The sequence below is a fragment of the Malania oleifera genome, chromosome 8, assembly GCF_029873635.1.
Source record: "Malania oleifera isolate guangnan ecotype guangnan chromosome 8, ASM2987363v1, whole genome shotgun sequence".
Classification (NCBI taxonomy): domain Eukaryota; kingdom Viridiplantae; phylum Streptophyta; class Magnoliopsida; order Santalales; family Ximeniaceae; genus Malania; species Malania oleifera.
Window position 1 is genome coordinate 31,118,204 of NC_080424.1, and position 23,479 is coordinate 31,141,682.

A 23,479-nucleotide genomic window follows, 5' to 3' on the forward strand; every position below is an offset into this window, starting at 1 on the left:
AATAGTTGATTTTTACTTCATAAGTCGACTTATTAAAAGTCAATTTTAACTTACGTAAATAGTGCGATTGTAACTTATTTCATGCGTGCAAAGTAAAATCGACTTTTAAATAGTCAGTTCTTATATAAATAACCAACTTAGAAAAAGTTCTTTTGCATACGTAATTATTACCACGTCAACCTACAAGGTCAAAGGAAATCGACTTTTTTGGGTAACCGTTTTCTATAATAAGAAACGACCATCCAAAAGTAGGTTTTCTTTTAACATGGAAATAATTCTCCTATTATTGTAGTATTGTACAATTACATTTTTTTAATTAAATATTTCCGTAAAAAATTCGCAAGCATTCCTTTCCCAACATTTTTCTGCTTTAAAGACAAAAAAGCCCTTAGCAAAACCGCTTTATTCCGTGGGAGAATGTCCCTTGCAAGCCCGTAGAAGCCCGACGTTAAAATCGACCCTCCTACTCTCTCTGCTCCCTCTCATTAAGCTCCATGGCTCCTGTTCAATCGCTGCGGTTCTCTTTGTCGGAAGGTCACCAATCCTTGAACTAACTTCATTCCAGGTGCTTACTCCCTCTAAAGCACGATTCTTGTTTCTTAAGGGCTCGAATTTCTCTCCAGGGCTTGATTTTGTTTGTAGTTTTTGCTCAAATTTCATATTAAATCTCAGAAGCCTGATCTCGTGCTCGATTTCTCTCTCGTTCTGGACTTGATTTCCCTCTATATGGCTTCAGTCCAATTCCACTTGAATCTACACTCTAGCTTTCCGATTCGCTTCAATTTATGCATCTCGTATTCTTTGTTCTGATGTTTTTTTGATATGCACTGATGCGTTTTTTTTTAACTATTAATGTTGTTGATATTAAACTCTTTTTTGATGTTCATCACTGGTTTCTTCATCTTCTATTTCTGTTAATCTGCTGTTGTTATTCTTCTATTCATTTATGTTGAAATGCTGCTGTTATTTTTTATTTTTTATTTTTTATTCTTATCTGATGTATTTTTTTGCATTTTCATCTTTTGGTCTCTGGTGCTTGAATAATTTTTGTCCCTTTTTTTTTTTTTTTAAATTTTCTGTGGAGTGTAGAGAGAAAAATAGTCATAAGCTTCTCCAGGAACCTCAAAGCCTTGCATTTGTTGATTCAAAAACCTTGAGAACTTGGAATAGAATTGTTATTTGGGCTCACTGAATGTTTTCAAAACTAGCCGGAGCTTATCTTTAATCATGGATAAGGTTGGGCTTCAATTCCTCATCTTCTTTTTGATAATTATTTATTTATTGAAGTAGTGGTACAGTGGAAGTGAATTTCAGTTTCTGGCTGCTTTAAATAAGATTGAGAATTTCAGATTACTTTAAGTAAGACTTGGATTTTGCTTGTAGTTTATCTATCTATTGTTGCTAAAATGGGATTGAAACTTAAACACGACCAACATTATAAGTGCTCCTGCAGTTTACAGCCAAGTTTAGATTGAAAGACTACATTGTTAGTTTTGGTGCAACCCTAAGAGGGAGGTGAATTGGGTATTTAAAAATTAATTCCCTAGGTTCAACTAATCTAGCAAGCAGTATTTCACAAACCTAGAGTCTTTCTGTGTATTCACAATCCCAATCAGATATTTAAACGATAAATAAAAACATACAGGTGCAGAAAGTAAATTGCGGAAAATAAAATCAACACCAGATATGTTATCGGGATTCGACCAACTGTGCCTACGTCCTCGCCTTTAGCTCGCAAGTCGGAAGATTTCACTAAAGCTCACTTAACGGGTGGAGCGACATCGATTACAATCAAGTCAATTAGCATAGGACTGACCTCAATCTTTACAAATTCACCTTGCGGGGCGGAGAAGACCCTAGGTCAAATTCACAGGGCTGACCCTACCTTATCCTTCCGGGTTAGATCAAGCCCTCTCAGGTCACGCCTGGAAATACAATAGTATTTTTCACAACATGACTGATACAGTGATTATGCTTCTCAAGTAAAGCAGATATGTACTCCAATACGCACAGTATACTCAATCAATCACACATCAATAATATAGGAAATGTAAGCTCAGTGATGTGATTTTGTGCAAGCAACACTCAATAAGGTATTATCACTAATATGTTCAAGAGTGTTCTAATCAAACTATTTGTTTAAAACAATAGATATCAATCTCAATAATAAACTTGGGTTTTAAAAATGCGTAATCAAATATTCAAACTAATTCAAAATATTTTCCTTCAATGTAATAAGTTCAAGAGTAGTTTGAAAAATATTATAACTTATAGAAAATGTTTTTGCATGACAAAATCAAAGTTGAGGGAATCTTGCAATGACAATGCAAAGATCCCTAAGCTTGCTAGTCTATCCCAACAATGATTTATAATATGAAATCAGTGGGATAAAACTAAGCCAAACTTCTCAAAAAGAATATCAATAATCACACAAGCAAATGAGAGTTTTTAGAAAAATCTAGCAATCACAAGCACTCTAAATATGCTTTCACAATCTCATAATGTATCAAGGAAGTGAAGATTTGAGAATATTTGGACAAATGGTGTATTTTGAAAAGAGAGAATTTTGGCTAATGAAAATTGCTAATTCTTCTCTAATCTTTGCAAATGAGCCTATATATATAGGTAGAGGTAAAATTATAACCATTTGGGATTTGTTGGGAATTATTAAAAAAATTTCAAATAGTTGAAATACCATTAACCAAACTTAACCCGATTTTACAGCGGTTAAAATTATTTTAACCCGCTGAGGTTCGGTCGCCCAAACAGACATAGATTAAAAAGGTATTTAAATATTTTCGGTCGCTTGTGTCGTGCTTCAGCAACCCGAATCAAAGTTAGTAACCTTTGTTCGTGACTTTGGGTGCCCGGTCCTAGGTTCGGTCGCTCGAGGCTTATTTTGAACTAAAAAGTTCGGTCGCCTGAGTTGGTGGAATGTCCCTTTCAAAGGGTTCGGGCGCCCGTGAACAGTACGTACAAAAAGGTTCGATCGCTCAAGAGCCCAAGTCAACTGTTGACTTTTTAACAGTTCGGGCGCCCGAGGAGTTTTGAACTCCTGGGGTTCGGTAGCCCGAGCTCTCTCAATTTCTTTAGAAATATTCAATTAAGTGTATTTTTGACACTCCTTAAATTTGTATGATCTATGTGTGTGTTGGGACCTAAAGTCTTACTATGGTCTTACTGAGGCTGTTTTGAGATAGTCCCAAAAATCCGGCGTCGGTCGACCAAAGGGTGCCCTAATGACATTTGGTACCCTATGGTCAAACTACGGTTTTGTGGAGCTTACAATTACCTGCATGCATTGCATGCAAAGATTATTACAGACCGATATAAATTATTGCAGACAAATATAAAAATGAATGCAAATACAAATGAAAATAGATCTTCATTCCTTTTGCTTCTCCAAACGCTATCATACGTTGTGAGCATTGAGTTTCTTATGGCATCAATTGTATTTTTACCATCCATGCGTACGAAGAATTAACCCTGTCCATAAGTTCAGTGCACATGTAAGATACATATGCTTTGTCAGCATCAAAAACAGAGATCGCACTCAAAAGGTTAACATACATGCATATTGGCTTCCCAGTAATGCTATGTACTGATGCCTTCGTGTGATTGTAGAGATACCATTTGCAGAATGAAGCATAGTCTGAACTGCTTAGCAGCATCCATTTATTTCCTTTACTGCGACCTTTAATCTGAAATTTGAGGCGGGGCAGCCTAAGCTTGGGCTGAGATTCTAGGATTTATGTTGAATTTGTTTTAAGGCAAGGTTGACTTGGGTTCAAGTCAAAACCTACTCTTGATCTTAGTTCAAGACAAAACCCAGCCTAGTTTAAATAAAGATGACTATCCAAGTTGCTTGTATCATTGAGCATATACTGTTGTTTTTGCAATCACTAGAATAATGGAACAATATGCATTTAGGATTTTGTAAAAGTGTACTAAATGTAGAATTTGAATTCATATCATTTCTTTATAAAACATATATATATATATATATGTGTGTGTGTGTGTGTGTGTGTGTGTGTGCGCGTGCACGCATGTGTATGTGTATGTATGGTGACATTGGTTGAATTCAATTTAAGGAGGCTGAAAAACTGTTTATATCCTATATTATAGAACTTAAAAAATTAATTTCTTTTTGTTTCTAACAATTAAATTTTCCAGAACCCTTGTCAGTCCCTATTGAACCTTGGCATATGCCTGAGCATGTGCCAGTGTCATAAACTATTAGCTGTGTGTTTTGGAGGATGACTTTTAACCCGAAAGTAGGAGCCAAGGATGATTAGTCTATAATCAAATGAATTGCATTCAATGGTGAAGTTATAAGGAACCAAGGAAGCGTAGTTCACTTCTTTAACAACAGTTCTGTAGGCTTACTTCAATTGGAAAGATGTTTTTTTATTTTTATTTTTTTTGGCTTTTCTTTTGCATTGACATAAATGTGCTTTTGCATTCCCCAAGCTATACAAATTTTACTTGTATAGATGTTTGCAGCTGCTAGTCTTCAGTTATGTAGATACTTGCATTAGTCTTTAGTTAGTTATATGGTATTTTCAAATCCTAGGTTTGTAATTGGAACTGTACTCTTTTATTTTTATTTAAAACAATATTATGAAATATAATAGGCATATTGTAGTATAGACATAGATATTATCTTCTTTAATTATCTAAGTTTAGGAGTTTTAAGTGATTTTATATTTGTTTTTGTGGCTTTTCACAAAGCCTAGGTCTTAGTAAAATAAGAAAACGTGGTCAAAGACTCAAATAGGAAAAGGTCAAGCCTTCTCCATATCTATTTTACAAAATAAATTAGGTTCTGCACTCAAAACTCTTATATTCCAGCTCCTGTGGGGGGAAAAGCTCAGATAAAAGGGAGGAAGTTCAACTTGGTCAAATGGGAATTGTGTTCTCCCATCAAGGTTGAGGGGCTGGGACTAAGAGACTGTCTTGTTCATTAATTTGGCTTAGTCGAGGGGGGCTCAATCTTTAAGGAGGTAAGGTTATCCCATGAATGTGGGTTGTGGATAGGGATATTGAGTGGGAAAAGGTAGTTTTCCAAATTCATTAGTTCCATTGTGGGAATGGGCATAGAATCAAGTTTTGGTCAGGTGTTTAGTTTGAGGAGGCTGCTTCAAGAGATGCTTATCTAGCTTTGTTTAGGCTTGTTAGGAACAAAGATGAATCTGTTGCTATTGTTCTTAATTGGGAGACCTGAGGTGGAAAGGAGCTTTGAATATAAAGAAGTAGGAGCTCAAAGAGGTGATTTTTTTTCTTTTTTCTTTTTTGGCAGCACTGTACGCCAAAATTAGTTTAAGTGGTGAGGATGCTGTACCTTGGGTTGGTGTTTTAGCTCTGGTTTTTTGTCAAGATTTTTTTTTTTTTAAAATAAGCAAATCACTGGTGAATTGGAGGGTATTTTTCCCTGGAGGTTTGTGTGGAAATCTAATGTCCCCAAGAAGTTGGCTTTTTTTGCTTGGTAAGCTGTTTGGCTATCCATTCTATCAGGGGATGATAACTTATACTGCTTTTGAAGCATAGTTGCCTGGAAAATTACATGAATGCATGTATAGAGAAGTTAAAGGCAGGTTGATGCACACACACTTTTGTTTGGAGTTACACTGGATCTTGGTTCTTGGGTAGACTTTTTCTTAATACCTATTTTCTTTAGAGGCATGTACTGGTTAGACTTTTTTCTTTGTACTTCTTTCTTAACGCAGCAAATTTTATTACTATTTTTCACTATAAAACGAGCTTCCAGCACGTACAAATTTTTGTTTGCTTAAATATACATCCTCATGACATTGAATTGTGGTAAGGTAACGGCTATCAATCATTTTCCCTACACCATAGGATCTTATTTTGCTTCTTGGGTTTCATGCATGTTTTTTATTTGAGAATTGAGTGACTCCTATCGACAAGATTTGATTCATCCTCTTTACTACATACTTTTTGGTTTCTTGCTTCCATAAGTAAAAAATGTCAATTTTCAAAATTTTCCCTCGTTCCACTCGATTTGCTTAATAGGTTTAATTTTATTGATGAGTTTTTAGGATATGATCAAGTAGAGCTCAACACTATATTTATATTTTTAAATATAATGACATTTATTCTTTATTCATAACATATATTTATTGGATTTTTTTAAGCAGTCATCCATTGGAGCGACACTCACAGATAAGAGTTGTGTGCGAAAAGAGTAGTTACTATAAGCTATTTTATTGGACTTATAATTGGGATTTTATTTTGGATAATATATATTATGGATTTTAATGATTTTTTTTAAATAGGCATGATTTGATCAAATCTAGATTTATGAACTTGAATAATTTTTGGATGTGAATAATGATCATTATGGTTATGAATAAAGTGTGATTCTTAGTTATTTTAATCAATTGAAGTTAAAATTAATTAAATTTTGATATTTGATTTTTGGTGATTTCATGTTGATATGATGGGAACAAATTGATGTAGGAAATTTGATGTTATATATGCACACACACAGATTATATTATGTTATACATCATTCACATTGGAAGTGGTGGCATTAACATAAATTTAAATTTTAATTACTTTATTAACAAGGACTTTGTGTGTGTGTGTGTGCATGTAGAGAGAGAGAGAAGTGTGAGTTGGGCTGGAAAATTAAATAAACATGTGTATTTTAAAGTTTGTTAAGCAGGTTAAGGCTGTGTACACTGTGATGACCCTACCTTACCCTCACAAAGCTGGGAGCCTTGTGGTCCAGGGGGCCCCTTTTCTTATAGTAAGGACATTATGGTAAATATAATGACATTATTATTGAAATATTATACTTTTCTAGACAAGGGCTATATAGTAAATTTATATAAATATAATTCCATTCCTATAATTTTATTACACATAACAAACATTGGAATGCCTACAATGATTCTATTCCCAACTTAATTCCATTCCTTCCCCAATTCCATTCCACAAACCAAACATGCCGTCAATACATTTGGATGTCTTTTGGTTCTTGAAATTTGTTTTAGGATTCTAGAAAAAGTGATGCTCAATAATGTTCCATTCTCCTCTTCATTTTAGAGTTGAAAAAGCGAGACACAACAATATCACATCCCTCCAAACCCTATAACACTAGTTAAACAAAAATAATTCCACCAGATGCATATTCTACTTATTTTTTGTTTGATCTCTGCCACTAATGAAGTATCCTGCTTGCTATTATTGGAGATGGGTGCTGAATTATTATTATTTTTTTTCCTATCACAACAGAAGTAATTGGCTTATACAATTTTTTTTAGAAATTAATTTTTCTAAAAAAATTTCTTTTACTTGACCTATCTATGTATTGCGCTATAAACTTGGGGTATGCTCTTCTGATATGGTTACACACATTGTTGTATGTTTCAATATTGTCCATTGATATAGACATGGCCTAATATTACTTTGTTTTCTCCCCTCCTGGTCATTTGCCCATCTGGTGTTTTCCTGCAGGATATATGGGTTTAGTAGTTGAGGTTTTAAATGCATTATTCTGCATCAACTCTGTCCCCACTTAAAGTTTCACTAAATGCTGAAAGTTTTGAAGTTCCTTTAAATGTGACTTTACAGTGATCGTAGGCACTTGCAGAATTTGATCTCCCTTTCCCAATGATATAGTTGTAAGTTTCTAAATGTTATTTGAAATCAAAATCCTTGTTGTTGATGCAAATATATGTTGCAACTTGCAAGGGCATCAAATTTGAGTTAGAATCATTGAATTTTAGTTTGCATTTGCATGTCTACTCCTTCTTATATTTTTTATTGTTAATTACTTGGAACTATGGGCATCCACTTATCCAAGTAGTGCCTTAATTTCATTTTTAAAGAACTTCATCTGTTAAGTTGTGTGATTCTCTGCCTTTTCTGTTTGGAGCATATTGTTTTATTTTTTTTTGCAAATGATTGTCATAACCATTTAATAATGTTCATAGTATTTCAGATTGGATAGAAGCTCCCCAGTCAAGGGTATCAGCATACCCAGTCATTTCGTTCTTTAATGTTATAATCCTTCACTTCCATTCAACAGCATAGTTTATTTTATGATTTAAAATAAAATTATTAAATGTTATTGGTTTCTGCCCATTGCTGCTACGAGAGCTCACTCTGAGTTCAAATTGTTCGCAAAGGAAGAGAAAAAACAATTGTTCACAATGTGCAAATCAAGTCATCACTGAAAGTACTGTGTTGTGAACCCCCATAATGTTCAATAGGGAGATACAAATGTGGGAGCAACAAGGGTAAGGAAAAGGAGAAATGGGGTGATGTTTCAGATAATGATAATGATGATATTAGGGAGTTGGTGGAAAGGATGGTTTGCTTTTGGATGAAATTCAAGATCAATGCGGCTATGCTTCTGAATCATATGATTTTCTTGGATTTATCACGTGGTGCCATCTCTGATGGAAGGTTTAGAGGGCACTTTGTAAATGAGGATTATTTGGGTAAGAAGCAACAGTGTGAGGAAGGGATTTGGCCTATAGTTGTTAGAATCGTACGATTCTTGTTTCGAATCGTATGATTTGTATCGAGAAAGGCATAAATCAGTTCGAATCACATGGGAGAATTGTAGGAGGCAGTGAATTGAGGTGAATCGTAAGTTTCACCTGGTGAATCGATGAATCGAATCATATGAATCTTTAGATTTTGATGCAACTCTAAAACCCAACTTATATATTTTTAAACCCTTTTCTTTTTCATGCTGGCCTTCCATTTGCTATTTACATGAGTTTTTTCCTTCAAGAGGGAAGAAAAATGTTTGTTGACCCTCTTATTTCTTCCATTAGATAAGATTAGAAGAAAACTAGAGTTAGAGAAGGAAACCTTTCTTGAGAAGAAAACCAAAGTCAACTAGGTGGGTGAGCTTTTGGTTGGCATGTTACCCTCTCCACTCCTTCAGATTTAAATATCTGATTTAGTTTCCATATTTTAGTAAGTTTTTTTTGTGTTTTTTATTTACCTTCTCTTCTTGTTTTAGTTATTAGAGCAAGACCATGCATTAAAAATGATTTTTCTTGTTAATCACCCTGAAGTTCAAATTTTTATTGTTTTTCATTGATTCATTCCCCTAAAATACATAAAGTTCAATTTTTCATTAATTTTTTCTTGTTTCCTTATTGTTTTTCAACGAATGCATACACAATTTTTTTATTGTTAAACATGTAAACTTACACCATAAGCATGAATTTCAATTTTTAAAAACCTTTTTTGTGTCCTTATCTTACTTCTTAGTGTAGAACTCTTAGACTAGGTGCTTTAGTTCCGAGTCACCTAACAAGTGTTATAGTTTCATAGAAACTAGCTTAACTTGATACTTGATAAAGGTGGAATGGTTAGATCATCATATGTCTTGCTTATATGGCTCATTTTTTTTTTTAATATCGGTATATGTATAATGATAGGATTTAGACCTACAAAACTTGCTTCGAAGGCAAGCACCATTCCAATTATCAACATGGATGATTCACATTTGTTGACATTTCTATGTATTTTACTATTTTAATTGTTTTACATATATGCAAGTCATTTGGAATTGATTTTTCAATTTTTGCACCAAATCTTACAATTTGATTCGATTCTTGATTCTCGATTCATGAAATTGGAATTTCAATTCACGATTTAAATCTCGATTTGACAACTATGATTTTGCCCATTCCAATTATTGAGGTTGATTGGAAGGACTTAAAAGCTCAATAATTGATGGATGAGATGGGTTTGTAGTATTTTTCCTTTTTTTTTTTTTGGTCTTAGAGGTAAAAAGAAATTGAAGGAGGGGTAGCATGAACTAGCAAACTTGAAGTGTTTGGTGAACTAGGGGGAAAGGGCTTAAAGAGGGGGTTTCTTATGTGACTTGTTCGTTTGGTTTTTTATTTATTTTATTTTGATGATATTTATATTTATATCCATATTTTCTCTTACTTTTTGGGGATTGATCATCCTCTTTGATGTTGTAATCTCCTTTTCTGCTCTCTTAATATGTCTTGTTTTATTATCGAAAAACAAAAAAGGATTTTAATGGGATTGGTTTCATGTATGCTATGTGTAGAGTATGTAAATCTTGCATGTGCTATTGTCTCTACTACAAAGAAATCATAAGCTTTTGTCAGTAAAAGATTTTCGATGTATACAATAGTTTAATTTTTAATGTTTCTTTCTAATAGAAGAAATAGAGGGGAAAGGAGCATGGCTCAAATCAAGAAACTTTGTATAGTTGTAGAGTTTATTATGTCCCTCCGGTTACTTTTTTTTGGCCTGCATGTTTTTTGATAGAAACAAAAAACTATACTGAGAGAAGAAGTAATATACAATGAAGATGAGAAATCCTCTAAAACAAACAAGAGAATACCTATACTAAAAGAAGAAGTAATTTACAATGAAGATGACAAGTCCTCTAAAACAAACTAGAGAATACCAAAAAGAAAGAACATAACAAGTAGAAGAAAAATAAAAAAATAATAAAAGAGAAGGCTAACATGGCCATGCAGTCATGTTGAGGATCAGAGAAAGCCCAATTACCAAAAGCCTGAAATATCCTGATGAGTAAACCTGTAGCAGTGGAAAGAAAACAATCATGTTTGAAATCAAAACAACAGATGAAATGTGGTCGCAAAAATATGAGCATCCCTCTACAGCTAACACACCCATGAAAAAGGGGAAAAAAATGCACATTACTATGAAGTCCTTGCGCTTGTATGGCTACCAAAACCTTTAAAATTGAGCAGCGAAAAAAGCCCCCAAAGAGTTGGGACACACCCATAACTCTCTGAACAAGCCAAGCTTGTTTCATAAACCACAGGGCAATGAGGAAAAAGATGGCATGATCCTCCCCAGTGGCATAGCACATTACACAAACATCAAGTGATTGGGCCATGAGAGGTCTTAATGGTCTTATAATCTATGACACATTGTTGTTGTTAATCCACATAAAAGCCTTAACCTTTGACAGAATCTTAGCTTTCTATAAATGATTAACAAGAAGAAAAGAATGAGAAGAACAAATTAGGTGAGAATAGAATGATTTACGAGAGAAATATTACAAGCATCCTAACACCAGACCTAATATTCCCAGTTGATAGAATTCGACCTTGAACTTTCATTTATTAGCTCTGGCTTGCACGCTACATTGTTTGTCCTAGAAGAGTACCGCAAATTTTGAAGTTTCAAAAGATTAAAAACCAAGTTTGGCCTTGCAAACTAGACATATGCCAATGCAATTCTTTGTCCTCGAGGTTAGCCGGTATTTGATGACTTCTCCATCATGGTCCTACATTGTCTTAAAGACAGCGAATTGCAATGCTATATGTTAACTCTGCAGCTGACCTTGGTTTTTCAATAGAAATCCAGCTAACAAGTTGACCTGGAATAATGAATTCAACACAATGTTGCTTAGGCCCCAACTTTGAAGTACCCATTATTTCTTTGGTGGTTCTTCAATTTCAATTCAAGCTTCCTCAATTAGTTTTGCTTCCTGGACTGCCTCCTCTTTAATGGACTCAAAAGAAGGCTTCTAACTGACAACCTTTTGGCATCTCTTCTAGTTTATTGTCCAAATTAATCATTACTTTTTTTTTTCCCGACCTTTTTATCCATCCTAAGGGTGCTACTTTTATTCCACAAAATCCCCCCCCCCCCCCCCCCCCCCCCCCCCCGGGGTGGGGCCTCTGACCTTTTTCCCCCTCCCAGTGCAAACTGTCCTTTCTCTCTCTCTCATGGGTCATGTCTCATTGATTGAACTTTGCAGCAGGCTGGAAAAGGATAAAAGAAGAATGAGGAATGGGGTTGTTAAAGGGTAATGCGTAAACTAAAAATATTGCCTTCTCTTTTTGGGAATTTTTTGTTTTGAGTGCTGTCTTAAACGATAGTTACAGTTGCAGCTGTCATGGATTTTATGTAATGGGTAACGGGCATTGCTTCCATGAGTTCATTTTTTGCATTAGCAAACTTTAAACATATGCATTTACATGTTTTGATCCTAGAATCCTATATACTAATGCTTTAATTGATTTTTCAAGAAATTTTAATCACTTTAGATATAACATATACTACAAGTATTGGATGTCATCTTGGTTGCTTTAGTTGCTATTGGCAAGAAGAAGCACACATTTGCTACTTTTCCCTACTTTATTGATTACAAGTAAAATTCAAACTAAGAAATCATAAATATAAAGAATTATAAAATATAGAATGCCATCTTTTGTAACTTTTTGTCTTTAATGGAAGTTTTGTTATCCAGCAAATGAAATATAGAATGTTCTATGTTAAACAAGAACAAAAATGGATATGTTACAATGTATTTTAGTCTTCAATGTAGGCGTAAGAAAAACAAGAAAAAAATTTGAAAGAACTTAGAACACTAGCACTTGTAATTTAATGAGAGAAAAAAAGTTATGTTTATTTGATGTGGTTATTAAAAAATGCGTACTGAATGTCGAGGACAATTAATCCAAAAATGATTTTTTTTAATAAAAAAAATTGGTAACTAAATAAACCAACTTAAAATTGAGTTTCTAAGCTTCAATAAAGGGAGAGAGGGGAAAATGCAAAGAAAAAAAAAGGACTTGAAAACCTGACCAAAAAAAGGACTCGAAAACCTGTTTTGGTCATTCACAGCCAAGCTGTTTTGTAATGTGACTAACGTCCATAATGGCCATTACGCATCAATTTTTAAAACTATTGTTTTGAGAAAAGAGAGTATAAAGTTAACTATAAAAATTTGAAAAGTGGAAGGATTGTGTGTGGTTTTCTTTGGTTGGGGTGGGTGAGAAGAGAGGTCACCTTGTGATTTGGGAGATAGTTTCTAGGTCTGGGGACTGGGGAGGAGGGGGGCTTGGATCTCGGTAATTTGTTATCTAAAAACATTGCTTTGTTGGGTAAATGGTTACATAATTTTCCTTTGGAAACCGATTCTCTTTGTCTGGGATTATTAAAAGTAAATTTGGTTTGTAGAAGAATGAGTTGGACACTATGACTGTAGCTATTATCTCATGTAAGCTCATGAAAACTCATCTTGCAAGTAACTCCATTATATTCTTCCCTTGTTTCAAATATAAAGTGGAGATTGGTACAGAGTTTGGTTTTGGAAGGACTTCAACTCTGGGATGTATGCCTTTGTTTCCTTCCTTCTGCTTTTCTTAGTTATTTATTTTTCAATGCACTTATTTCTTCTTTTCTCATTATAGATTGTTCTAAGGTTTCTCTTGATTTTTAGCTTTGTCAAAATCTTATTGATAGGGAGGTGGAGGAACTTTCTTCCCTCTTTTTTTTTGGGGTGGTGGGTGGGTGGTTGGTTTTTGGATTCTTTTTGTTATTCTCATTTTAGGGATGTTAGTATTTGATATTTGGATAATTAGGTGTTTTTTCTTGTAATTTGTTTTTTTTTTTTCCCTCACCTAAACAGGTCTTTCCTTTCTCGTCCTCTTGCTAATGAATTGTGGAGAGCTGAAGTTCCTTCAGTGTCAAAGATTTTTGTGTGGACCAGCATTCTTAATAGAGTTAACTGCAATCTGCTGCAGCTTTGAAGACCATATATGGCTCTTCTTCAAGTGTCTATTATATGTTACACTAGTAATTAAGATCGTGTTCATTAATTTCTGCATTACCCTGTACCTAGGTTTTTATGGAACAAACTATTTGGTTAGTTGGGAGATTATTGGGTGTGTCCATATTCCTTGAATGCTTTCTTGTTTATTTATTTTAGAGGTTTTGGAAGGCGTAAGAAAATGATAACTTTGTGGCAGTGCATTTTTTTTTTTTTGTTAATTGGGTTCTTTGGCTGGAGAGAAATGCACAAATTTTCCATGATTGTGTTTCACCTGTGGATTTGATTTGGGGCAGTATTGGTTTTTTTTTTGTGTCCATGTGGATGTTCATTGGGAGTCATCACAGGTTTAGTCAACTTTTTTGTGATTGTATTTCACCTGTACATTTGATTTAAAGCAGGATTGTTTGTTTCTTTTGTGTCCATGTGGGTGTTCATTGGGAGTCATCACAGTACTGTTTTGTTAAATTTTTTGAGATTGTGTTTCAGCTGTAGATTTGATTTGGGGCAAGATTGCTTTTTGTGTCCATGTGGGTGTTTACTGGGAATTCACTGCACGGTGTTTGTCAGTGCAGACATTTCTGATATCCAGTGTGATTCAATTGTTTGCTTGTTTGGCTTAGTTTTGGGATTCTTTGTATTAGCTTCTCTAGATTCTTTGTTTTTTTGTGGATTCCTCATCTTTGTACTTTTTTCTTCATGAATTAACATCTTTTTTTTTTTTAGTGAAAAGAAAAAAGAATAGCTCTTGCTTGCATTCTCTAACTTTCTTTCTCCCCATATATTTGTTCTTTCTTCCTTGTTTATATATTTTTCTATTTCTTTTCTCTATTTTCTCCTTTCTGTTCTTTTTTTTTGGGGGGGGCTTAAATTTCAGCTGTATTCTTATTTTATGAAGTGTATTTTTTTTTTTTTTTGTTTTGGAATAATTTTATGTAAAATTAAAAAGATTAGACTCAGTTCATTGGACTCTGTAGAATCAAATTTTCTTCTTCTACTTGGACTCAGCAAATTTTTACACTCTCCCTCTCTCTCTCTCTCTCTCTATCTATGCGCGCGCGTCGGGTATATGTGAATTCTAATTTCATTTTCTCTTTTTGCTGAAATCTTAGAAGAACAGTGTTCTTCAAGAATTTTGGAAGAGAGGATAATTTTTTAGTTTATGAGGAAGAGAATTATTATCTTCTTGAATTTGTAAATTGCCGTAGCACTCATGTTCTTGTTTCTTGTCTTTTCTGTTGAACTATGCTTAGTAGTTTGGCATTTCTTTCTACTCATGTGTGCTTATATTGAAGTTTGCTTGATAGTTTGTATTTAGGCATGCTCTTTCTAGTTTAAATCGTTTTTGCATTTGGTGCTACATTTTTTGCAGCTAAAATACATTTAAGACACAATTTTAATAAATACTCACCAAAGTATCTTGCACCGAAGTGCTGAGTACCCTTTGTGCATCAGTGCATATGTGTTGTGCCTTGTACCTTCAACAATTATGGTCATAAGTCTGGGAACAAAATTGCTTTTTTTGACTTTCTTCTTTGCGTTAAGAGCATCTTATTTTTTGGCAGGGTCATGTCTGATTAGATTTTAAGCTTAAGGCTGATGATCTTTCATGTTGCAAGAATAGGGAAATGCTTCAATCAATTCCAGAGAATCTTCACTCTACCCTCTGTTGTTGTTAACAGTTTCTGCCATTCAGAAACCATCTGCACCATGGGGGAAGTCAAAGTATCTCATGGTTCTAATTTGTCTGCTGATATAACTGATGGAGAACCTCATATTCAGCAACTTGTATTGGGAAGCTGGGACCAGAGTGGTTCATTGTCAAGTGTTTACTCTACCCCAGAAATTGAAAAGAAGTATGTTCATCATGTTTATGATGCAATCGCACGTCATTTCAGTTCCACCCGTTTTGCTAAATGGCCAAAAGTTGCCACTTTTTTGAAATCTTTGCCTGTAGGATCTCTCGTGTTAGATGCAGGATGTGGAAATGGGAAGTATTTGGGCTTAAATCCCAGTTGCTTCTTTATAGGATGTGATATCAGTCCCCAACTTGTTAATATTTGTGCTGATAGAGAGCATGAAGTATTAGTTGCAGATGCTGTAAATCTTCCTTACCGGACTGGTTTTGGTGATGCTGCTATTTCTATTGCTGTGTTGCATCATCTAAGTACAGAGAATAGGAGGAAGAAAGCAATACATGAATTAGTTCGTGTTGTTAAAAAGGGCGGTCTTGTTCTAATAACAGTTTGGGCAGTGGAGCAGGAGGATAGGTCATTGGTAAATAAATGGACGCCTCTTACTGAAACGTATGTAGAGGAGTGGATAGGACCAAGCAGTCCGCGGGTACGTGGACCGTCATCCAGCACTCTAGAAAGCATCCCAGAAGCTGAGGAGAACAATTCTGGAGATTGCTTCAATGACCCCAAAGTGATTCCCGTTGAGAAATTGCAGGAAACTATGGTCTCCAGTAGTAAAGATGATTCTGCAGGTTGCAAAAATGGAAAACATGTCGAGTGTCAACAGGAGTATTTTGTCCCTTGGCATTTACCTTATCATCGTGCTGAAGTCAGTGGTGCTTCTGCTACTGCTCTGGCAAATGGCCTGGCAAAGAAAGATGATAAGAAGGGTGCTGTAGTGTACAATAGGTATTACCATGTTTTTAGTGAAGGCGAGCTTGAGAGGTAACTTTAATCTATTTTTTTGTTTATTTCTATTTGAATAACAAAAACTTTGCTTTGCTTTTCTAACATTATTTCCTCTGCTTATGAACAATTCAAATGGGTATTCATTTTCATGATCTGCTGTAGTTTTGACATGAAATATGCATTATGTTTACTGGAATGTTGACATCAATACCCCCCGCCCCCAGCAAGTACATCTCTGTTCTCTTGGGAATAACTATTAAGTATTGGCTTTTACACATCCCATGCTGTGCATCTCAACAATAGTTTGATGCTTTGTTTCAGTAAAAGTAGAGACAGACAAAAAATGTATTTTCTATTCTGTACCGCAAATGGCTTTTCCAGTGTTCCTCTGATTGATACGCAGAAGAGATTGGAGATCTTTGCTTCGTTAGAAAGTTAGTTTTAATTGATTTTTGTTATTATTTTCTGAGTTTATAGGAGGTCCTTGTATCCTCTCTCTTTCTTTTCTTAGTATAAATTGTTTTTGACAAAGAGTGAAGCCGTGAACATCTGAGGGATTTCAGTTATGAACCTATAATCAATGTCATGTAAATGATAAATCAAGCCATTTATCTCTCTGATTGAAGTTCCCATGAGTAACTAAAAATGATTCTAGCAGAGATTTCTCTTTTTAATAGAAAAAGAATGTATCAGGAAAGAAGAATCTGCAAAGAGGATGAAGATTCCTCAAAAAGATAAAAAAGAAAAAAGAAGAAAAAAGAAAAAGAAAAGGAACTCAGCTAGTTGATCATGTTGAATGTCATAAAAAACCATATTGCCGAAACACCTTGTAGTGAATGCTCACATGGATGCAAGGAACACAACACTGTCACAAATTAACTCTGCAGAAGACCCAGAAAGGGGCAGCCCAGTGCACAAAGCTCTCGCATATGCGAGGTCCGGGAAAGGGGCGGACCACAATGGGTATAGTATGCAGCCTTACCTTGCATTTTTGCAAGAGGCTGTTTCCACGCCTTGAACACGACCTCCAAGTCACGGCGAAAACCTTACCGTTGCGCCTAAGCTCCCCTTCAACCCTGCAGAAGACCCATGATCTTGAAAAATACGGGCATTTCTCTTCACTCAAATAATCCAAATAACAGCAAAAATAGAACACCACCATGAAGTACTTGCAGATTTGTCTTCCAAAACTTTTAAAAATCAAACATCAAGAAGGCTTCTAAAGATTAAGGACTCACCCAACATTCTCCCACCAAACAAAAAAGTTTGTTCCCTAATCACAATGCAACAGGGCAGTGCATGATCCTCGTTACAACAGTGACATTAAACACACATAATTGAGCCAAGTCTGGTCTTCAAACCTGTTAAGTCTCCGATAGACCACTGGTATTACTTCTGTTAGGAATGGCGATCCACACAAAAACTGTTACCTTTGAAGGAACTTTAGCTTTCAATAATCTATTGGCAAGAGGGAAAGAATGAAAGACCCATTTAGATGAGAATAAAATGATTTACTAGAGAAAACACCTAAATATCCAAACGCCCAATCTAACATCCCTATGATGTGAATAACGGAAGCGACCTTACAAGGGAATAATGTTCCTCAACCTCCCAATCGATAAGATTATGACAGAACTGAAATCCGATGAAAATTCAAAGCCATCCAAAATGAGAACAGAAGAATTAGGAGCATCAGGATACAGAGAGAAATGAAAAATGGAAGGAAAAGTAACAGAAAAGCTTACACCCCTCCCAAGCAAAATATTTTTCCAAAACTAAACTCCTCACGGGTCTCCCACTTCATATTTGATAGTTGATACAATGGAAGAAGAAAGAATTTACATGCAAAACTCTAGTTATATTAGCATCCCAACTAACTCCCAACTCGCAAGCTTGCAAGCCATCCTAACCAGAAACTTAAATTATAAAATAAAATACAGAGGGATCTAAGAAAGACACATGGTAATTGAAGTAATGTGACACTTCCCCCCCCCCCCCTCCTCCCCATGAGAAGAGTGCACCTTTTCTTTGATCTAGACGTTTAAGACACCTTTGTGATCACCAAATTCCAAAACCACAGAGACTGAGGATTCTCACCTAAAAAAACCTCCTAGTAACACAAAGGCCATAACAAAATCCCGTACCCAAAAGTGCAGCCTATCTAGAAATCACCTCAGGAACCATTGAAGGCAGCTAAAGTACATTTGCGTAAATTGATCTTAATCCCAAAAACTAACTAAAAACCTGCAAAACAGTAAGAATATTGCCGAAGGAGCTACTATCATCTAATTGTATCATCAGCAAACTGCAGATGTGACACAATAAATCCATCCCTACCAACAGCAATGCCTTAGACAAGACCCTTATCAATGGCTCTCTCAATCATCCTACGTAGCATATTTGCAACCAAAATAAAAATAAAAAGGGAATATAGGATCCTTATGCTTCATGCCTCCACAAGCTGAAAAACAGGCTTATTTTCACCATTCATAATAAAAAATAAAAGAGGGAAGTAGAAGAAAGACAGCCCCTAATCCAGCCCCTCCATCTATCTCTGAAACCCTTCCTCTCTAAGATCCTTATCCAAGAACTGCCAACTAATTATGTTGGCTAGAAGCAGGTATTTGGATGGATCATTTTGACCCAATTTGGAGGCCAACAATAGGATCGAAGGAATGCTAAGTCCTAAATCCAAATGTGCTTACTTAATTAGTAGTTTATTGAGTGTTTAGTTTGCATGCAGTAGAATCATGTGTTTTGGAGGCTTGTAATATTTGTGTAGTTAGGATCTGCTTTGTAATTTCATGTATCTTTGGGTGTATATGTGTAATTTCTTGTATTTTAGGCTTTCTTATTAGTAGCGTGTGAAAGCCATGTAATAGGTGGTTATTGTTAAATTTGAACTGAGAATTGAATGTGTCTTCTTCCCCTCAATTGTATCCCCTACTTCCTCTATTCTAAACCTTGTTTCTTCTTGCTCTTCCCCTTCCTTTTTCTCCTTTATTTCTCTTCTAATTTCTCCCTTGCAATTCCTTACTTCTGTATTTCTGTTTTGCATCACTATCCTACCATAGCCTTCTCAATATCCAGTTCAATTAGACCTTGTTTTTTACACCTTCTACCGTCCTCCACAACCTCATAGTACAAGGACAGCAGCCGAAATATATCAACCTCCAACAGAGGCCACCTGACAACTGTAAATGGTTCATGCTATCACCTCCTTAATCCTATCAGCAAGAACCTTAGCAATAATCTTATGGAAACTCGCAGGCAAGCTCATATGTCCAAAGTCACTAGCTTTAATAGAATGATCTTTCTTAGGACTAAACTGATAAATGCCGAATTCATATCCTTGGTGACCACCCCAGTAGCTTGAAACTCTTGAAAAGTTTCCAATAATTTTGAAGAAAATCTAAGGGTCGGTTACTTGTGGAAAAGATTTCCGTTTCCATTTTTTTAGTTCTCCAAAGAATTATAAAAATCTTGGCTTACTTTTTAGTGCTCCATGATTTATATTTAAATAAAGAGTTTGTTTAGTTGTGCGATTCTTTTTTTCATTTTATTTTTCTAGATTTCAAAATAATTACAAAAGGACTACTTATTTTCAATTTTCTAATAATTATTTAATGTAGTATTTGGGATAATGGATTTTGGGGCATGGATTTGGATTTGTGTGGATTTAAAAGAAACTCAATACGTTATTCATGCAAATCAAAGTCCAAGATCTGAATTCCATGCTCCCATATGCGAAGTGAGAAGTAAGAAATCTAGAGAATAATAAAAAGATGTTTTCAGTTTTTCTGTATAAATTTAGAAAATTGAAACATGGTGACATTTTTGTAATTATTTGAAATTAGAAATGGAAAATAAAACTATTTCCACAAGCAAACAGTGCCAAAATTTTTTTATTGGGAATTTATTTTATACAAATGTAAAACTGAAAAATTAGTCCACATTTTTTCTGATTCTTTGGAAACTAAAATGAAAAATGAAAACTGTTTTCCACAACTAAATGGACTCCAAATTGTCTGGACTAGAGCTTTTTCCATATCCATACTAAAAGCAAGCTGCTTAATCTTCTCCTCAAAAGGTCTTCCCAACCTTTAAGACAAATGATCAGAAATAGGATGCCAGCCTTATCTCCCAGTCATAGGCTTGACAAGGATTCTCCTTGTATCCTAAAGAACACTGTAATTTCCTCTAAAATAGCAGCTGAATCCCTAACCACATCACCCCCAGTTGGTTCCAATTCTTAAGTCACACTGTATATCTACCTTCAACCAATCTATGAAAAAATCTATTACAATCCACCCCTTGATGGAGGATTGCTTGCAGATAATTCTAGGGTGATTGGATATTGTTTGAAGATTGAATAAAAATGGGAGATTTTGTTTTAAAGTAGTAAATCTAGATATTTTATAAATTTAGTTAGTCTAGGATTATTTTGTGTATTTTAAGTAATTGGGGGTTATTTTGTAATTATATTTGTTTTACTTGGGGTTATATTGTAATTATTTGTTTTAGCTGTGATGTTGGGTGTGTAAGTACTTTTTTTGTAATGTATTAAACAGTTGTGAATTTGAATTTCAGAACAGTTTCCTTTTTCCTTTCCCTCTTCCCCCCTTCTTTTCTCTGTTCTTCTATTTCTGCTTTATTCCGATCTTCCTGTTCTGCTTTCTCTTTCTGCTGTCCCTGTACTTTCTGCTGCCCCTCCCTTATTTGTGCTGCTTCTTCTCTTTCTATTTATCTCCTGTAACTCTCTCGCTGTTTCTTTGGCTGTCTTACACCACCCCTCCATATCCCACTTGAATCTAACACCCCACCAACCCCTTAAAAAAACCCATGAGCTAAGTGCTCCATACACTACCCAACTGTTCCAAATGATCAATATCATCTTTCTCCTTCAACATACTAGCCTTCTTATTCCTTATGTCACCAAAAACTTCCTCATCTTTCAACCTCTTCATAAATATAAACCCTTCCCAGCCCTCAATAAATCTATTACCCCAAGAACCCTCAACAAAAAAGGATGAGAAAGCCCCATGATTTCAAAATGGAATGGAGTGGGACCCACTTGTCAGTGGAATCCAAAATAAGGGGAAAATGGTCTGAAACTGGCCTAACATAAATGTCTTCAGAAATGGTAGGGAAGGCATCCTCCCATTTAGTACAAGGCAAATCTATCTAACCAACTGGCCAGAGAATGGCCACCACCTACTGACCATGCAAACATAGCATTGGCGCTCCCAGGGCATTAGCTTGGTGGATTTCAGCTGTGGCATATAAGAAGGAGAATTTGGGGTTTGAGCCACGGTTGATGCATTGGTGGCGTGAAAGCGTGATTATTCACAGTGGATACCGCTGCATGTGTCCCTTGGCTGGATTGGCCAAAATGTCCATCTGGCTGATTTGAACCCGTGACCGCATCCGATCAACCTGGCCGGCGAACCAGGGGGGAAGGCCTCTGACCCGTGAGGTTGGTGCCGCATCGGGGGGTCCAAAGAGTGGTTCGTCGATGGCGGGAGTCCTTGTGATAATCAAAAAAAAAGAAAACATAGCATTGGCCAATGGAAATTCCTGAAGGCCATGCTCCTTAATATTAGTATCAAGATTCTCATCTAAGGTAAAACTATCAAAACACTGCATGCTTTTGTACCATTTTTTTAGAAGGCCTGGACTACTGAATAAAAAGCAACACTTCTACAGATAGAGATTAGCTTACATACGTGTAATTTCCCTCTATAAAGTATGTAATGACAAATGATGAGTTAATGTTGCAATGGCTTTTTGATTAGATCTGAAATCCCACAGGAGTAAAATGTGGCACTTTCCATTATTCTTGCTCCCATTTAATTTACTTTCCTTGTTATGATATGTTTGTGTTCACAGGAAAAACTGATCCCTGCTTTCTCATTATGTTGACATTGTTGTTTGCAGGTTATTGTCTGGCATGGAAAATGCGGTCATTGTTGATCGGTTTTATGACAAATCTAACTGGTGTGTTGTTCTTGAGAAAACTTTATGATAAAGCTGACCTAGACCAGTCCAAGCCAGGCTTCTCAAAGGAGGACAATTGTTCTTTTCTTGATGGACCCAAACCTTGCAAATCCCTTATTCAAAGAGTATGTTCCATATGCTGGAGTACCGCTGGATAGAGAAAATTACATAATATTCTGAAATTTTTATCAGCACTTCTTCCAAAGGAATTTTAATCAATTTTGGGGAGTAATTTTCTATTCAATCTGTGATGGCAGAGTACTGCTCTGAAGTGAAAACAAAGTTCTGGACAAATAGAGGTAAAGGAGATAGTTACCCTTACCCTTGGGGGAGATTTTGGATTTGAATTTGTGTGGATTTGAATAAAATATAATATAGAGTTGTATTAAATTTTGTTCAAATTCTTTCAAATTTGAATTTAACGTCTGAATCCAAGTCATCAACTGAGATTAAATCTTATCTTTTCTACCTCCTGGAAAATGTGCTTACGGACTTTTTAGGTGAGGGATGGGGAGAGTGTGGTCGATATTGATTGCTTATCGACAATTCCTGCTGTGTTGTTTTTATGTATCATTGACAATATTATTTCAAAGACGGTTTAACGTATTTGTTCTTTGTAGGTATAATGGATGGGGCACATTTTTATGTATTGGTTTTGGTGTAACTTTTGGTCCATTGCTGGAGAGCTTCACTCAAAAGCTCCGTCTCATATGATGAACGCGATTTAATATTTTCAACTGAGAGGATATTGGAACTTTATTCTTTGTAAAGGAAATTGCCATTGACCCTTCTACCAAAGGGTAGGTTCCCCATGTATTTTCTCGAGCTAGGTCTCTGCAGAAAAATGATGAGAAAATTTCGATTGCTGGCGCGGGGGATGAATTGTGTGAAAGTTAAATCGATAAATAAAAATTTATATTTATATTTATTTTCATTTTTGTTTAGGTATGGTTTTTATTAATTTTGTTCAAGTTATGTTGCTAAATATGGTGTTTTAACAATATTCAGAAAGCGAGTCGGTAGTTTGATTTGAGTTGGTTTTTAAGCTACCTTTTAATCTTTAAGGATATATTTAGTCATTTAATTTTTATGAAAAGTATATAAAAAATATTTTGAAATAATATAATTATTAAGTATTTTTATATTATTATTTGTATTATTATTTTATTTATTTTGTTTATATTTTTTAAAAAAATTTAAATAATAATTTAATTATATTGTCATGCTTATGTCATGGTTGACCTATATCAATCATTTGGTGTTTGATTCACTT

General features: G+C 35.1%; 1 protein-coding gene across 20 annotated transcripts; it reads left to right on the top strand.

The window, feature by feature from the left end:
* The first annotated feature begins 399 nt into the window (after positions 1–399).
* On the top strand, positions 400–23,134 carry LOC131162350 (tRNA (carboxymethyluridine(34)-5-O)-methyltransferase). Of its 20 annotated transcripts, none has more exons than XR_009138758.1 (5): positions 426–565; positions 15,130–16,245; positions 22,147–22,331; positions 22,464–22,505; positions 22,827–23,134. XR_009138758.1 is itself a non-coding variant. In XM_058118718.1 (5 exons), the coding sequence occupies exons 4-5, from the start codon at positions 15,164–15,166 to the stop codon at positions 22,232–22,234; spliced, it is 1,170 nt and encodes a 389-aa protein (XP_057974701.1). In that variant the 5' UTR covers positions 440–565; positions 1,090–1,236; positions 7,483–7,649; positions 15,130–15,163; the 3' UTR covers positions 22,235–23,134. The 20 variants fall into 20 exon arrangements, 8 of the variants coding, with proteins under 8 accessions (XP_057974699.1, XP_057974703.1, XP_057974700.1 ...); XR_009138755.1 differs by adding an exon at positions 7,483–7,649 and having other exon boundaries at positions 430–565; positions 22,147–22,505; XR_009138756.1 differs by lacking the exon at positions 22,464–22,505 and adding an exon at positions 7,483–7,649 and having other exon boundaries at positions 430–565.
* The last annotated feature ends 345 nt before the right edge of the window (positions 23,135–23,479 follow it).

What these genes read in the sequence shown, in the direction of transcription:
- LOC131162350 (XM_058118716.1), top strand. Translation starts at nt 15,164, where the DNA reads ATGATCTTTCATGTTGCAAGAATAGGGAAATGCTTCAATCAATTCCAG. An exon ending in AGTGAAGGCGAGCTTGAGAG is followed by an intron (nt 16,246 to 22,146) that starts GTAACTTTAATC and finishes TGTTGTTTGCAG; the next exon opens with GTTATTGTCTGGCATGGAAA.